This window comes from Anomaloglossus baeobatrachus, chromosome 7, assembly GCF_048569485.1.
Source record: "Anomaloglossus baeobatrachus isolate aAnoBae1 chromosome 7, aAnoBae1.hap1, whole genome shotgun sequence".
Lineage (NCBI taxonomy): Eukaryota > Metazoa > Chordata > Amphibia > Anura > Aromobatidae > Anomaloglossus > Anomaloglossus baeobatrachus.
This window is the reverse complement of record NC_134359.1, coordinates 300715839-300732423: the sequence shown is the minus strand read 5'-3', so window position 1 is coordinate 300732423 and position 16585 is coordinate 300715839. Positions and strand designations below refer to the sequence as shown.

The window sequence follows — 16585 nt, the reverse complement described above, 5'->3', positions numbered from 1 at the left end:
TATCAATCCTTTAACCCTTTACTGCTCACGGTACTTCTGTTTAAGCACTTAAATGCCACCGCCATCACCCACCGCCGCAGTACTTAAATGCCACCGCCATCACCCACCGCCGCAGTACTTAAATGACGCCGCCATCACCCACCGCCGCAGTACTTAAATGCCACCGCCATCACCCACCGCCGCAGTACTTAAATGCCACCGCCATCACCCACCGCCGCAGTACTTAAATGCCACCGCCATCACCCACCGCCGCAGTACTTAAATGCCACCGCCATCACCCACCGCCGCAGTACTTAAATGCCACCGCCATCACCCACCGCCGCAGTACTTAAATGCCATCACCCACCGCCGCAATTTACATTCTTGGTCATTCTTAAGACTAAATATTTAGAAACTAAACCCATTGGTGGAATTGCAGCTTTGGTTTTCACCATTTCACCCCATTTGAAGTTTATTTTTCTTTTCCCATAACGCCCCTAAAAAGTTACAACTTGTCCCCCCAGAAAATGGCAAAAAAAATAAGGAAAAAGAAGAGGAATAAAGAGAAAAAAAATAAACCGACAAAAACCTACAGATTAATCACAGCTTCGGTGTCTGTAACAAAACAATCTATTAAAGTTTTGTTGAAAAAAAAAAAAAAAAATAACACGCATGCGTACACCGCAGGACGAGCAATGTCCGCGCGTGCGCAGTGCTTTTACTTTTCTCTGTAGACGCCCCGCTGTTCTGCGCATGCTCAGGACGGACTCCTAGCAGCTTCCGGTTTAGCTCCCGCCCGGTTCGCCATCTTGGATGGGCTGAGAGGAGAGAGAAAAAAAAAAAAAAAAAAAGGAGGGGGAGGAGAGGAGCAGCGAGCTGTATAGAGAGGACGGGAGGAGGGGGCTGCAGGATGCTCCCCACAGACTGACACCGAGCCGGGGCTCCGCACCGAGGACACCTCTACACACGGTGTATGCGGCCATGTAGGCTGCACCCCGGGGAGGAGAGCGGTGACCAGGCTCCATATTGGGGGCTGTCTGCTCACATTGTGTCTCTGTATGGGGGGCATCACTATAGGGGGCCGCTCTATAGTCTCACATTAGACGTATGTCCTCAGAGATCGCCACGGTTACCGGGACCGGTGGGCTCATCGCCCACGGAGCCACCATGGAAGACCACGGGCACCGGCTGAGCGCCCACTGAGAGCCCCCCTGACCGGTCAGGACCCCGCCGCACGGTGACACTTTCCGGTAAGTGATGAACGTGGGGGTATACGGGGGTCACGTCGACCGATAAGACGGCGCCGTCCCTTTAATTGGCCCCTGGAGTCGTCCGTATGGGGCCCCAAAAGGCAACAATCTGCCTCATAATGGCAGGAAGCTACCCGTTACCTCTGCGGCATCCGTACCGGCGGAGTCAGAGGGGATCGGGGGCGTCTTTGCATATATTAGAAAATTTAAAGGGTTTTTGGGCTTTTTAAAATTTTGCCAAGAGCAAGGAATGTGGTAAGAAAACGTAACGATTCATACTTGTCTCCTAGATCCCCTACTCCAACCCTCCCTGTCCCCCCGGAAGCGAAGACGTCCTGTCTGGGAGTCATGTGACGTTTACATGTCTGTCATGTGACCACTGAGGCCAGTGATTGGTTGAGGAGGTCATGTGATCAGACAGGAGGTCATCAGCGGGCAGGATTGGATTCTTCTGATCCTTTCTTTGTCCAGTAAGTCCCAGCCTGGCGTGGCTGATAACAGAGAGCAGCTGCAGAGGGGCGGGTAGATGGAGGTGGGTGAAGACTTCTGGCCTCCGCTGATTCCTCAATTTACTTCCTGAAATGAGCTGTCACGTTACATAAAGTTTGCTGGATTTGAATTGTGTAGGACTCCGGGGGCTGATGGCGCGGCGCGGGGGCTGATGGCGCGGCGCGGGGGCTGATGGCGCGGCGCGGGGGCTGATGGCGCGGCGCGGGGGCTGATGGCGCGGCGCGGGGGCTGATGGCGCGGCGCGGGGGCTGATGGCGCGGCGCGGGGGCTGATGGCGCGGCGCGGGGATGACAGCTTCCACCAGTAGAGGTTCACCTTCCGTACTGCGCTCTGGAATATGTTAGAGACGTGGGGTTCAGTAATGTCAGCCGTTACCTCAGAGACCTTCCCTATAAACCTGGGGGCTCCTGAGGTTCCTCTCACCCCTGGAAACCGTCAGCAAGCTTGTAGACTGCCGCTCCCCCCCCAGACATGGTGTCTCCCGATGGGGGCAAATTGTTTCCTACATCGGATGATTGCACTTCCCAGAATGCAAATCACCAGAACAAGTAGGGAATGCTGGGAGATTTCAGCTCTGAAGGCCGCACAGTTGTGTGATCTTTTCCTGCTCTGAAGGGTTTTTACCTCCCAAATAGGTGATATGGCGAGGCCCAGTCACTCTCTGCCTTCACTTCTGGGATATGTAGTTCCCCTGTCGGGGGCTGATGTTACATACTCCCGGTATTGCTGCATTGGAGAAGATGCTGTGATCGGTGTGACCGCTGCGGTCTGTCCTCCGGAGCCGGCAGCACGGCCCAAAAATGTCTAAATTGGGTGATGTTGTACGGCGAGGTGCGGGGCGCATGTGTCGCCATCTTGGCTGTCACTGTAGACTCATTCTCCAAAAAGAGGGACACAATAATAACACCAGTCTCATCATCTCCATCCGCTCACAGTAACCACCGTTATCACTCCCATCATCCCCGACCCCGGAGCTCACAATCTAATCTCCTATCACACAATGTATCACTGCTCCCATCATCCCTGACCCCAGAGCTCACAATCTAATCTCCTATCACACAATGTATCACTGCTCCCATCATCCCCGACCCCGGAGCTCACAATCTAATCTCCTATCACACAATGTATCACTGCTCCCATCATCCCCGACCCCGGAGCTCACAATCTAATCCCCTATCACACAATGTATCACTGCTCCCATCATCCCCGACCCCGGAGCTCACAATCTAATCTATTATCACACAATGTATCACTGCTCCCATCATCCCCGACCCCGGAGCTCACAATCTAATCTCCTATCACACAATGTATCACTACTCCCATCATCCCCGACCCCGGAGCTCACAATCTAATCCCCTATCACACAATGTATCACTGCTCCCATCATCCCCGACCCCGGAGCTCACAATCTAATCTCCTATCACACAATGTATCACTGCTCCCATCATCCCCGACCCCGGAGCTCACAATCTAATCTCCTATCACACAATGTATCACTGCTCCCATCATCCCCGACCCCGGAGCTCACAATCTAATCTCCTATCACACAATGTATCACTGCTCCCATCATCCCCGACCCCGGAGCTCACAATCTAATCTCCTATCACACAATGTATCACTACTCCCATCATCCCCGACCCCGGAGCTCACAATCTAATCCCCTATCACACAATGTATCACTACTCCCATCATCCCCGACCCCGGAGCTCACAATCTAATCCCCTATCACACAATGTATCACTGCTCCCATCATCCCCGACCCCGGAGCTCACAATCTAATCTCCTATCACACAATGTATCACTGCTCCCATCATCCCCGACCCCGGAGCTCACAATCTAATCTCCTATCACACAATGTATCACTGCTCCCATCATCCCCGACCCCGGAGCTCACAATCTAATCTCCTATCACACAGTGTATCACTGCTCCCATCATCCCCGACCCCGGAGCTCACAATCTAATCTCCTATCACACAATGTATCACTGCTCCCATCATCCCCGACCCCGGAGCTCACAATCTAATCTCCTATCACACAATGTATCACTGCTCCCATCATCCCCGACCCCGGAGCTCACAATCTAATCTCCTATCACACAATGTATCACTGCTCCCATCATCCCCGACCCCGGAGCTCACAATCTAATCTCCTATCACACAATGTATCACTGCTCCCATCATCCCCGACCCCGGAGCTCACAATCTAATCTCCTATCACACAATGTATCACTGCTCCCATCATCCCCGACCCCGGAGCTCACAATCTAATCCCCTATCACACAATGTATCACTGCTCCCATCATCCCCGACCCCGGAGCTCACAATCTAATCTCTATCACACAATGTATCACTGCTCCCATCATCCCCGACCCCGGAGCTCACAATCTAATCTATCACACAATGTATCACTGCTCCCATCATCCCCGACCCCGGAGCTCACAATCTAATCTCCTATCACACAATGTATCACTGCTCCCATCATCCCTGACCCCGGAGCTCACAATCTAATCTCCTATCACACAATGTATCACTGCTCCCATCATCCCCGACCCCGGAGCTCACAATCTAATCCCCTATCACACAATGTATCACTACTCCCATCATCCCCGACCCCGGAGCTCACAATCTAACCTCCTATTACACACAGCGCAGGCGGTGACCGTGACACACGGACGTTGGGCACCGGCTGCTGCTGATTTGACCCTTGGATGTTTTCAGGATGTAAAAAATCTTAAAAATGGTGAACACCTTCTGAAGTGTCTGGTCCTATGATGGAGCCTGAGAGTCATCACCTTCCTGCTACTAAACGATCAGAATCTGAGGGAGAGGGGGGAGATGCAGCTGCAGCTCTGGGTGTCTGTGAGACTTCATGCTGGAAGCTGATTGGCTGAGAGGACACAGTTGTGACATCGCTCCTGGCCCGGCTTCCCAGTCCTCACTGACAGCAGGACGGGCGGTCGCGGTGGCGTCACCTTTCCTTTAGACTCTTACTTTAGGGACAGATTTACTGTCGGATCCTCCGGAGCTGGAAGGTGACGCCATCATGGACGTCTTATGTCTGATGGTGCCTTCAAAAAGTATTCATACCCTGTGAACTTTTCCACATTTTTTTTCACATTACACCAATAAACGTACATGTATTTTACTGGGATTTTGTGATACAACACAAAGTACAAGAGTCTGAAGTGAAGGAAATGACACCTGTTTTTTTTAATTGTTTTAAAATTATAAATCTGTAAATTGTGATGTGCATTAGTATTCGTCCCCCTGTAGTCTGATCCCCTAAATAAATTCCTGAGTTACAGTCGCCTCCAGAAGTCACATAATTAGATTGATTCCTCCTGTGTGTAATTTCCTCTCAATATAACTACAGCTGATCTGTGAAGTCTCAGAGCTCTGTGAGAGAACATCAGGGATCAACCAGCATCAAGAAAACCAAGGAGCCCACCAGACAGATCAGGGATCAACCAGCATCAAGAAAACCAAGGAGCCCACCAGACAGATCAGGGATCAACCAGCATCAAGAAAACCAAGGAGCCCACCAGACAGGTCAGGGATAAAACAGCAGCATGAAAACCAAGGAGCCCACCAGACAGGTCAGGGATAAAACAGCAGCATGAAAACCAAGGAGCCCACCAGACAGGTCAGGGATAAAACAGCATCATGAAAACCAAGGAGCCCACCAGACAGGTCAGGGATCAACCAGCATCAAGAAAACCAAGGAGCCCACCAGACAGGTCAGGGCTAAAACAGCATCATGAAAACCAAGGAGCCCACCAGACAGGTCAGGGATAAAACAGCATCATGAAAACCAAGGAGCCCACCAGACAGGTCAGGGATAAAGAAGAGGAGGAAAGCAGGGAAAGGTTGTAAAAAAATAAATAAATAAATAGTCCAATCTCTGAATATCTCACTGAGCTCTGTACAATCCATCATCCAGAAATGGAAGGAGTGTGGCACAACTTCAAACCTACAAGACCAGGACATGGCCGTCCACTGAAACTGACATCCCAAGAAGGAGCACACTAATGAGAGGAGCAGCTGAGAGGCCCATGGTGACTGGAGGAGCCACAGAGATCACAGCTGAGGGGGGAGAATCTGTCCACAGGACGACTATTAGTTGTAGACGCCACAAGGCTGCCCTGAATGGAAGAGCGGCAAAAAAAAATAAAAAAATGTTAAGGGTACAGGGAGCAGAAGGGGCTCTGGCGAGATGAGCCCAAAGGAGAACTTTTTGGAGTAAATGCAAAATGCAAAGTGTAGTATAAAACTAACTCTGCACATCACTCCTAAAACCCCCTCCCCACTGTCACACATGGTGGAGGCTGCATCCTGCTGTGGGGAGGCTTTTCTTCAGCAGGGGCAGGGAAGCTGGTAAGAGGTGATAGGAAGATGGATGGAGATAAATCCTGGAGGAAAATCTGTTAGAGGCTGCAGAAGACGTGAGACCGGGGCGTGGGGTCACCCTTCAGCAGGACAATGACCCTCATCATCCTGCAGAGCTACAATGGAGGGTTCATATCAGAGCATATTCCTGTGTGAGAGCGGCCGAGTCACAGTCCAGACCCAAATCCACCGAGAATCTGTGACAAGACGGGAAGATCACCGATCAGACGTCTCCATCCAACCTCACCGATCGCAGACGTCTCCGTCCAACCTCACCGATCGCAGACGTCTCCGTCCAACCTCACCGATCGCAGACGTCTCCGTCCAACCTCACCGATCGCAGACGTCTCCGTCCAACCTCACCGATCGCAGACGTCTCCGTCCAACCTCACCGATCGCAGACGTCTCCGTCCAACCTCACCGATCGCAGACGTCTCCGTCCAACCTCACCGATCGCAGACGTCTCCGTCCAACCTCACCGATCGCAGACGTCTCCGTCCAACCTCACCGATCGCAGACGTCTCCGTCCAACCTCACCGATCGCAGACGTCTCCGTCCAACCTCACCGATCGCAGACGTCTCCGTCCAACCTCACCGATCGCAGACGTCTCCGTCCAACCTCACCGATCGCAGACGTCTCCGTCCAACCTCACCGATCGCAGACGTCTCCGTCCAACCTCACCGATCGCAGACGTCTCCGTCCAACCTCACCGATCGCAGACGTCTCCGTCCAACCTCACCGATCGCAGACGTCTCCGTCCAACCTCACCGATCGCAGACGTCTCCGTCCAACCTCACCGATCGCAGACGTCTCCGTCCAACCTCACCGATCGCAGACGTCTCCGTCCAACCTCACCGATCGCAGACGTCTCCGTCCAACCTCACCGATCGCAGACGTCTCCGTCCAACCTCACCGATCGCAGACGTCTCCGTCCAACCTCACCGATCGCAGACGCCTCCGTCCAACCTCACCGATCGCAGACGCCTCCGTCCAACCTCACCGATCGCAGACGCCTCCGTCCAACCTCACCGATCGCAGACGCCTCCGTCCAACCTCACCGATCGCAGACGCCTCCGTCCAACCTCACCGATCGCAGACGCCTCCGTCCAACCTCACCGATCGCAGACGCCTCCGTCCAACCTCACCGAGCGAGAGAAGAGGAAAATGTCACCTCTAGGTGAGCAAAGCTGGAGAAGAGATCCCAAAATACAGAGGAAGGTGGTCCTACAATGTGCTGACTCCGGGGGCTGAATACTAATGCAAACCACAAGGTACAGATTTATATTTGGAGGATATTTAGAAAAATAAATGTCCTTGCCCTTCAGATGCTGCTTATTATTCGTATCAGATAAAATCACAATAAAATACATTTATTTGTGGGTGTAATGTGGAAAAGTTCACAGGGTATGAATACTTTTTCAAGGCACTGTATTGAGAGCTGCTGCTCAGGAGTGATGGCTGAGCTGTGCCCGCCTCCATTCTTTACACTGCAGGCTCGCTCCTGGGTCCAGCAGTCGGGGTCGCGGAGCTGCTGCTCAGGAGTGATGGCTGATCCGTGCCCGCCTCCATTCTTTACACTGCAGGCTCGCTCCTGGGTCCGGCAGTCGGGGTCGCGGAGCTGCTGCTCAGGAGTGATGGCTGATCCGTGCCCGCCTCCATTCTTTACACTGCAGGCTCGCTCCTGGGTCCGGCAGTCGGGGCCGCTGCTCTCTTTCGTCTTCTGCCTCAATGATTCGCTGTTGTCGGCTCGTCCCTTCTTGTATTATGGCGTTCGGGGGTCTTCGGCCCGTCAGTGATCGGGCGTGATTCGGGAGGTGCGATTATTTTAGCATCTGATGAACACCGTGTGATCCTGTGGAGGCGACCATAGGGGGATGGACGGGGCAGCGCCGGCACAGAAAGCTCACTGCCATTGTCACTTTATAGCGGTGATTATAGCAAAGGGTACAGGTTAGCTGGGACTTGTGTTTGGAGCTGATATCAGTCATATATGATGTAATGTCTGGAGGTTATTTTAGTACTGGAGGGGTCTTCAGGGGTCTGTGGAACATTTTGTCACTGATCCTGATAAACTAAATGGCTGATAACAGGGAGCAGCTACATGAATGTTCTGATTGCTGGGTGCAGCACTGTCTGTGTGAAATCCGGAAGATGGATGTTGGGGGTCAGTTGCAGCTGGGGAGGGAGACTGAGGGTGATGGGGTCAGTGGCAGCTGGGGAGGAAGAGTGGCGGGGTCAGTGGCGGCCAGGGGTATGAGGCTGAGAGCGGCAGGTCAGTGGTGGCCAGAGAGGAGGATGAGGGCGGCTGGGGGGGGAGGCTGAGGTCGGCGGGTCAATGGCTGGGGGTGAGGAGGCTGAAGCTGTCGGCTCAGTGGCAGCCGTGGAGTGATGGTAGAGCAGCCATGGGGAGGCGACCAAGGGAGCAGTGGCTGAGGGTGGCGGCCGGGGGGGAGGCTGAGATTGGCAGCTGGGGGGGAAGCTGAGTGCAGCGGGTCAGTGGCGGCTGGGGGTAAGCGGAGGCCGGCGGGTCAGTGGCGTCTGGGGGGGGGAAGCTGAGGGCAGCGGGTCAGTGGCGGCTGGGGGTAAGCGGAGGCCGGCGGGTCAGTGGCGTCTGGGTGGAAACTGAGGGCGGCTGCTCAGTGGCAACCGAGGGGGGGGGGGAGCTGAGGCCAGCGGGTGAGTGGTGGCCGAAGGGGGGGTAAGCTGAGAGCAGTGGGTGAGTGGAGGCCGAGGAGGGGGAGACTGAGGGCAACGGGTCAGTGGCAGCTGGGGCGGTCTGAAAGCAGTGTTCAGTGGCAGCGGGGGGGTGGGAAGCTGTAGGTGGAGGGGGTGGGAAGCTGAGAGTGGCGGATGAGTGGCGGCTGCTGAGGGCGGCGGGTGAGTAGCGGTTGCTCAGGGCGGCGGGTGAGTGGCAGCCGTGGCGGTTGCTCAGGGCGGCGGGTGAGTGGCAGCCGTGGCGGTTGCTCAGGGCGGTGGGTGAGTGGCAGCCGTGGCAGTTGCTCAGTGCGGCGGGTGAGTGGCAGCCGTGGCGGTTGCTCAGGGCGGCGGGTGAGTAGCGGTTGCTCAGGGCGGCGGGTGAGTGGCAGCCGTGGCGGTTGCTCAGGGCGGCGGGTGAGTGGCAGCCGTGGCGGTTGCTCAGGGCGGCGGGTGAGTGGCAGCCGTGGCGGTTGCTCAGGGCGGCGGGTGAGTGGCAGCCTTGGTGGAGCCTGAGGGCGGTGGGCCAGTGGCAGCCAGGGGGAGGCTGAGAGCAGCGGGACACCAATGGCAGCCCGAGGGTGGTGGCAAGGGTGGCGGGCCAGTGTCAGCTGAGATGAAGGGGGGAGATGGGTTACGGGCCAGTGGCAGCCTTTAGCGGAGGCGGCGGGCCAGTGTGTTATAATTTAGTAACCGTGGACAATCACAAAAAATCTCATTAATCAAAAATCAATACCACAAGAGTAGTTGGAAACAAAGCTGACCGCAATCCCCTACTATCGGACAACACTAGAAGTAGCAGTGGGATGTTCCTAATACACCTAGTCACTGCCGGAGAAACGTGCTACACCTCAAAGATAGAATGAAGAACCCTAACATGCCTCGGAACCGTCCCCAAAGGAATAGCAAGCCCCCAACATGCAACAAGTGTGAAGTAAGAAAACACAATACACAGAAAATATAGATCAGCAAAGGTGAGGCCCTACTTACTAGATACAACAGGACAGGAAAGATAACTGATTGCGGCCAGCAAAAAACCCTGCAAAAACTACCAAACTCCTGATAGGAAAAAAAAATACTAAGACCACACGGTCTTCCCCCGCTATATCAGGTACTCTTGTGCTAGACACTTTAAAGTGAACTGCAGAAATAATGGAAAGAAACAAAATCACAGAACAAATAATATTCTAAAGTGCAAATAATCCAAACATGAACAGGGAGCAAGCTCACAAAAATAGACAGATCCTCACATGCAAGAAACCAAAACACAGAACAAAATGGAATCAGCAGAAACGCCCTGAAGTGCAAATCCAGCAGCACAGAATCTAGTAAACTTATCTGGAGTAGATTCAGGCACAGAATAAATGGGAGTAACTGAAGGGAAAACTCCCAGCCATCTTCAGAAGCAGCAGAAAACGGCCACCAAACAGAAAATGCTTTTCTAAATACACTAGGCTGATCTGCAATAGGACTTACTCAATTCCCAATTAACTGCAACACCTGTTTGAGTCACAGATTCAGACTCCGCTTCACTACCATTCCTGGCCACCAGAGGGAGCTCCACACCAGCACCCACTCGGATGAAATTCACAACACCAGTGGCAGCCTTTAGGGGAGGCGGCGGCGGGCCGGTGGCAGCCTTTAGGGGAGGCGGCGGGCCGGTGGCAGAGGTGACTGATGGCGGTGTGTCAGTGTTAACGGGGGGGCTGAGGGCGGTCGGCCGCTGCTGGCGGGTTCTCTGAGCGAGGCTGGTCAGTGACAGCCGGTGGGGGGGCCGAGAGTGGTCGGGGCCGTGGATGGTAGTGAGTGTAGGGTTAGTTGTGATGCACCGGGGCAGGTGAGGGGTAGATCCTGCCCATTACCGGTGATGGTGGGTGCAGTGATATCTCGGCCGTCCTGTCGGGGGGTCGCAGCCGTGCAGAGCTGGGGGCGGCAGACGGAGGCACTACCTGACTGCTCTGCCTGCCGGTGCCTGCCCCTCCGGGGGACGACCAATAGTAAACCTGTAACTAAGGCTGTCAGCAGAGGAGGCGGGGCCTCTGCTCTGTCATTTCCCCAACCATCACTGGATGCAGCCTCGCTGGCAGTGCGGGGGTTAATGCATCACCTGTCGAGACAGGGGCCAGCGCAGCGATGGTGGTGTGCACGGCAGGGGAAGGGTTAACCGTGGCTTTCCGCTGGGTGAAAGGTATTTATAGGGCAGTGATGCGTCACATGCCTCCTTTCCTCTGTTGCGCTCCCCCTTTCCTCTGTTGCGCTCCCCCTTTCCTCTGTTGCGCTCCCCCTTTCCTCTGTTGCGCTCCCCCTTTCCTCTGTTGCGCTCCCCCTTTCCTCTGTTGCGCTCCCCCTTTCCTCTGTTGCGCTCCCCCTTTCCTCTGTTGCGCTCCCCCTTTCCTCTGTTGCGCTCCCCCTTTCCTCTGTTGCGCTCCCCCTTTCCTCTGTTGCGCTCCCCCTTTCCTCTGTTGCGCTCCCCCTTTCCTCTGTTGCGCTCCCCCTTTCCTCTGTTGCGCTCCCCCTTTCCTCTGTTGCGCTCCCCCTTTCCTCTGTTGCGCTCCCCCTTTCCTCTGTTGCGCTCCCCCTTTCCTCTGTTGCGCTCCCCCTTTCCTCTGTTGCGCTCCCCCTTTCCTCTGTTGCGCTCCCCCATACTCGTCCGTCGCCCCCTTTCCTCTGTTGCGCTTCCCCACACTCGTCCGTCGCCCCCTTTCCCCTGTTGCGCTCCCCCACACTCGTCCGTCGTCCCCTTTCTTCTGTTGCGCTCCCCCTTTCTTCTGTTGCGCTCCCCCTTTCCTCTGTTGCGCTCCCCCTTTCCTCTGTTGCGCTCCCCCTTTCCTCTGTTGCGCTCCCCCTTTCCTCTGTTGCGCTCCCCCTTTCCTCTGTTGCGCTCCCCCTTTCCTCTGTTGCGCTCCCCCTTTCCTCTGTTGCGCTCCCCCTTTCCTCTGTTGCGCTCCCCCTTTCCTCTGTTGCGCTCCCCCTTTCCTCTGTTGCGCTCCCCCTTTCCTCTGTTGCGCTCCCCCTTTCCTCTGTTGCGCTCCCCCTTTCCTCTGTTGCGCTCCCCCTTTCCTCTGTTGCGCTCCCCCTTTCCTCTGTTGCGCTCCCCCTTTCCTCTGTTGCGCTCCCCCTTTCCTCTGTTGCGCTCCCCCTTTCCTCTGTTGCGCTCCCCCATACTCGTCCGTCGCCCCCTTTCCTCTGTTGCGCTTCCCCACACTCGTCCGTTGCCCCCTTTCCCCTGTTGCGCTCCCCCTTTCCTCTGTTGCGCTCCCCCTTTCCTCTGTTGCGCTCCCCCTTTCCTCTGTTGCGCTCCCCCTTTCCTCTGTTGCGCTCCCCCTTTCCTCTGTTGCGCTCCCCCTTTCCTCTGTTGCGCTCCCCCTTTCCTCTGTTGCGCTCCCCCTTTCCTCTGTTGCGCTCCCCCTTTCCTCTGTTGCGCTCCCCCTTTCCTCTGTTGCGCTCCCCCTTTCCTCTGTTGCGCCCCCCCTTTCCTCTGTTGCGCCCCCCCCCTTTCCTCTGTTGCGCCCCCCCCTTTCCTCTGTTGCGCCTCCCCCTTTCCTCTGTTGCGCTCCCCCCTTTCCTCTGTTGCGCTCCCCCCTTTCCTCTGTTGCGCTCCCCCCTTTCCTCTGTTGCGCTCCCCCCTTTCCTCTGTTGCGCTCCCCCCTTTCCTCTGTTGCGCTCCCCCCTTTCCTCTGTTGCGCTCCCCCCTTTCCTCTGTTGCGCTCCCCCCTTTCCTGTTTTCACAGTGAATCCTCCTTCTCCCCGCAGCCTCGGTGGGTCCGTCCTCCATTGAGAGTGGTGGCGGCGGCTTCCCGCGGGGGGTACCCCCTGGCCCTCGTCATGCCGTCCAACGCCCGGGCTGGCAGCCTGAAGGACCCTGAGGTGGCCGAGCTTTTCTTCAAAGATGACCCGGAAAAACTCTTTGCCGACCTGCGGGAGATCGGGCACGGCAGCTTCGGCGCTGTCTATTTTGTAAGTAGCGCTGCAGCTCCTGGGACCGGCGAGGATCGCCCCCGACCACCACATAACCACGAGTCTCTGCCCCTCCAGGCCCGAGACATCCGGAATAATGAGGTCGTCGCCATTAAGAAGATGTCGTATAGTGGGAAACAGTCTAATGAGGTGGGTGCTGCCGCCAGGGACCGCAGGTAAGAGGGACGCGACCGCACGACTGCTGAACTCCTCTCCTTACTGCTGCAGAAATGGCAAGACATCATCAAAGAAGTCAAATTCCTCCAAAAGCTGCGACATCCCAACACTATAGAATATAAAGGATGTTACCTGCGGGAGCACACGGCCTGGGTGAGTACAGCTCTCCGGTCTGCACGGGCGATACTGATCCTGAGTTACCTCCTGTATTATACTCCAGAGCTGCACTCACTATTCTGCTGGTGCAGTCACTGTGTACATACATTACTGATCCTGAGTTACCTCCTGTATTATACTCCAGAGCTGCACTCACTATTCTGCTGGTGCAGTCACTGTGTACATACATTACTGATCCTGAGTTACCTCCTGTATTATACTCCAGAGCTGCACTCACTATTCTGCTGGTGCAGTCACTGTGTACATTACATTACTGATCCTGAGTTACCTCCTGTATTATACTCCAGAGCTGCACTCACTATTCTGCTGGAGCAGTCACTGTGTACATACATTACATTACTGATCCTGAGTTACCTCCTGTATTATACTCCAGAGCTGCACTCACTATTCTGCTGGTGCAGTCACTGTGTACATACATTACTGATCCTGAGTTACATCCTGTATTATACTCCAGAGCTGCACTCACTATTCTGCTGGTGCAGTCACTGTGTACATACATTACATTACTGATCCTGAGTTACATCCTGTACTATACTCCAGAGCTGCACTCACTATTCTGCTGGTGCAGTCACTGTGTACATACATTACTGATCCTGAGTTACCTCCTGTATTATACTCCAGAGCTGCACTCACTATTCTGCTGGTGCAGTCACTGTGTACATTACATTACTAATCCTGAGTTACCTCCTGTATTACACTCCAGAGCTGCACTCACTATTCTGCTGGTGCAGTCACTGTGTACATACATTACATTACTGATCCTGAGTTACCTCCTGTATTATCCTCCAGAGCTGCGCTCACTATTCTGCTGGTGCAGTCACTGTGTACATACATTACATTACTGATCCTGAGTTACCTCCTGTATTATACTCCAGAGCTGCACTCACTATTCTGCTGGTGCAGTCACTGTGTACATACATTACTGATCCTGAGTAACCTCCTGTATTATACCCCAGAGCTGCACTCACTATTCTGCTGGTGCAGTCACTGTGTACATACATTACATTACTGATCCTGAGTTACCTCCTGTATTATACCCCAGAGCTGCACTCACTATTCTGCTGCTGCAGTCTGTGTACATACATTACATTACTGATCCTGAGTTACCTCCTGTATTATACCCCAGAGCTGCACTCACTATTCTGCTGCTGCAGTCTGTGTACATACATTACATTACTGATCCTGAGTTACCTCCTGTATTATACCCCAGAGCTGCACTCACTATTCTGCTGGTGCAGTCTCTGTGTACATACATTACATTACTGATCCTGAGTTACCTCCTGTATTATACCCCAGAGCTGCACTCACTATTCTGCTGGTGCAGTCTCTGTGTACATACATTACATTACTGATCCTGAGTTACCTCCTGTATTATACCCCAGAGCTGCACTCACTATTCTGCTGGTGCAGTCTCTGTGTACATACATTACATTACTGATCCTGAGTTACCTCCTGTATTATACTCCAGAGCTGCACTCACTATTCTTGTGAGTGCTGTTGGAGACAGTCAGCAGGTTTGTGCTCAGACGTCTGAGCTGCGGTAGTTTTCCTCTATCTGTACATTCTCATGTACCAAAACAAAGCTATATAACTTGTTGCAGCGCTTTTCAGACTCTCATCACGTTGGATATATTGAGTGTTCCACTCCTGAGGTCTTCAGAATAGTGAGTGCAGCTCTGGAGCATGGTACTGGCAGATGGCTGGTGGCCGGTGTGTGCGGCCGCTCGGTGATTTCCGTGTTTCTCGGATCTTTCTTCTGTTTTCTTTGTAAATTTCATAATGCACAAAATTCCATGAGTCCGTCCTCCGCAGGTTTTCTCTTATTTAGCGCCTTTGTGCTGCGGTGTGTGGCGCCCCCCAGTGGTAAGATGCTGGGGAGTTGCACGGATTGTGGCCTGTGGTGTGGAGGGGTGATGGGCTCAGAGCTGTATCACGTGTGTATCCGAGTGGCCTCCATATAATTTCATGTGTGCGCTCACATCCCGTCTTGTCCGCGGAGCCTTGATTGCCGTGTGTGGGAGGCAGCCACTGTGTACAGAAAAAGCCATCACAATAGCCCCCCGCCGGCCGCCCGCGTCACTGCCGCACACCCCCGCCTCCATCCTGTGCCCCAGAGAACCGCACCGGCCTCTTAGAGGTTTAGGAACTTCATTCCTCTGTCCTTCTTCTGCATCTCCTGGCGGCTCTCGCTGCCGCGCTTCCCCGGGCCCCCTGGCGGCTCTCGCTGCCGCGCTTCCCCGGGCCCCCTGGCGGCTCTCGCTGCCGCGCTTTCCCGGGCCCCCTGGCGGCTCTCGCTGCCGCGCTTTCCCGGGCCCCCCCCCCCCAGGCCGCTCTCCTCTCCGTCTTTCTTTGGACCTCCTCCGGCCGCTCTCCTCTCCGCCTTTCTTTGGACCTCCTCCGGCCGCTCTCCTCTCCGCCTTTCTTTGGACCTCCTCCGGCCGCTCTCCTCTCCGCCTTTCCCTGGGCCTCTGTGGCTCATATTGCGAGAAGTTCAGTGTAAGACTCGAAGCTAAGACGATCGGACACCAGTGACTTGAAGATAAAACGGTGGCGTCAGATAATTTGCTATTTCTCCCGGTCGCCCCCTGCCCCCGCACCCGTCCGTCCAGACCGGACTCTCATTAGACTTTCTTTTCTCCTGCTGCAGCTGGTGATGGAGTACTGCCTGGGATCCGCCTCCGACCTCCTGGAGGGTGAGTGTCCCGTGGAGCTGCAGATTATGGGGGGGTCCGTCTGGGGGGGCGATTTGTCATATCCAGTTGTAATGAGGCGATCCGATCACCCGGTGTCATCTCTCTACATATAGTGCATAAGAAGCCGCTCCAGGAGGTGGAGATTGCTGCTATTACCCACGGTGCCCTCCAGGGCCTGGCCTACCTGCACGCCCACAACATGATCCACAGGTGAGCACCTGCTTCCTCCACACTGTACCCCCAGAGCGTCCCCCTACGCTGTACCCCCAGAGCGTCCCCCTACGCTGTACCCCCAGAGCGTCCCCCTACGCTGTACCCCTACGCTGTACCCCCAGAGCGTCCCCCTACGCTGTACCCCCAGAGCGTCCCCCTACGCTGTACCCCCAGAGCGTCCCCCTACGCTGTACCCCCAGAGCGTCCCCCTACGCTGTACCCCCAGAGCGTCCCCCTACGCTGTACCCCCACGCTGTACCCCCAGAGCGTCCCCCACGCTGTACCCCCAGAGCGTCGCTCGCTGTTCTGCTTGTTGTCAGGACCTCCCTGCGTTCTCTGTATCCGTTGACTCTCACTTTCTTCCTGCAGAGATGTGAAGGCCGGTAATATCCTCCTGACAGAGCCGGGGTTGGTGAAGTTGGGGGATTTCGGCTCGGCCTCCATAGTGGCTCCAGCTAATTCCTTTGTTGGGACCCCGTACTGGTGAGTGGAGCGGCTTCTTCCCCGGTCCTCACCGCACTGATTGTGGAGGCTGGGAGTTGTAGTGGT

At 54.9% G+C, this 16585-nt stretch overlaps 1 protein-coding gene across 3 annotated transcripts in view; it reads left to right on the top strand.

Moving 5' to 3' along the window:
* The first annotated feature begins 788 nt into the window (after positions 1–788).
* Positions 789–16585, top strand: part of TAOK2 (TAO kinase 2) — a 29579-nt gene continuing 13782 nt past the window's right edge. The window contains exons 1-7 of one of the 3 annotated variants that reach the window (XM_075318569.1): positions 789–1229; positions 12573–12776; positions 12855–12926; positions 13005–13106; positions 15778–15823; positions 15937–16033; positions 16406–16519. In XM_075318569.1, coding sequence (XP_075174684.1) covers positions 12645–12776; positions 12855–12926; positions 13005–13106; positions 15778–15823; positions 15937–16033; positions 16406–16519 — 563 coding nt within the window. In that variant the 5' untranslated portion in view covers positions 789–1229; positions 12573–12644. Of the gene's footprint in view, positions 1230–10918; positions 11008–12572; positions 12777–12854; positions 12927–13004; positions 13107–15777; positions 15824–15936; positions 16034–16405; positions 16520–16585 lie in introns of those variants that run through there. The other 2 variants (XM_075318571.1, XM_075318570.1) reach the window with 2 other exon arrangements.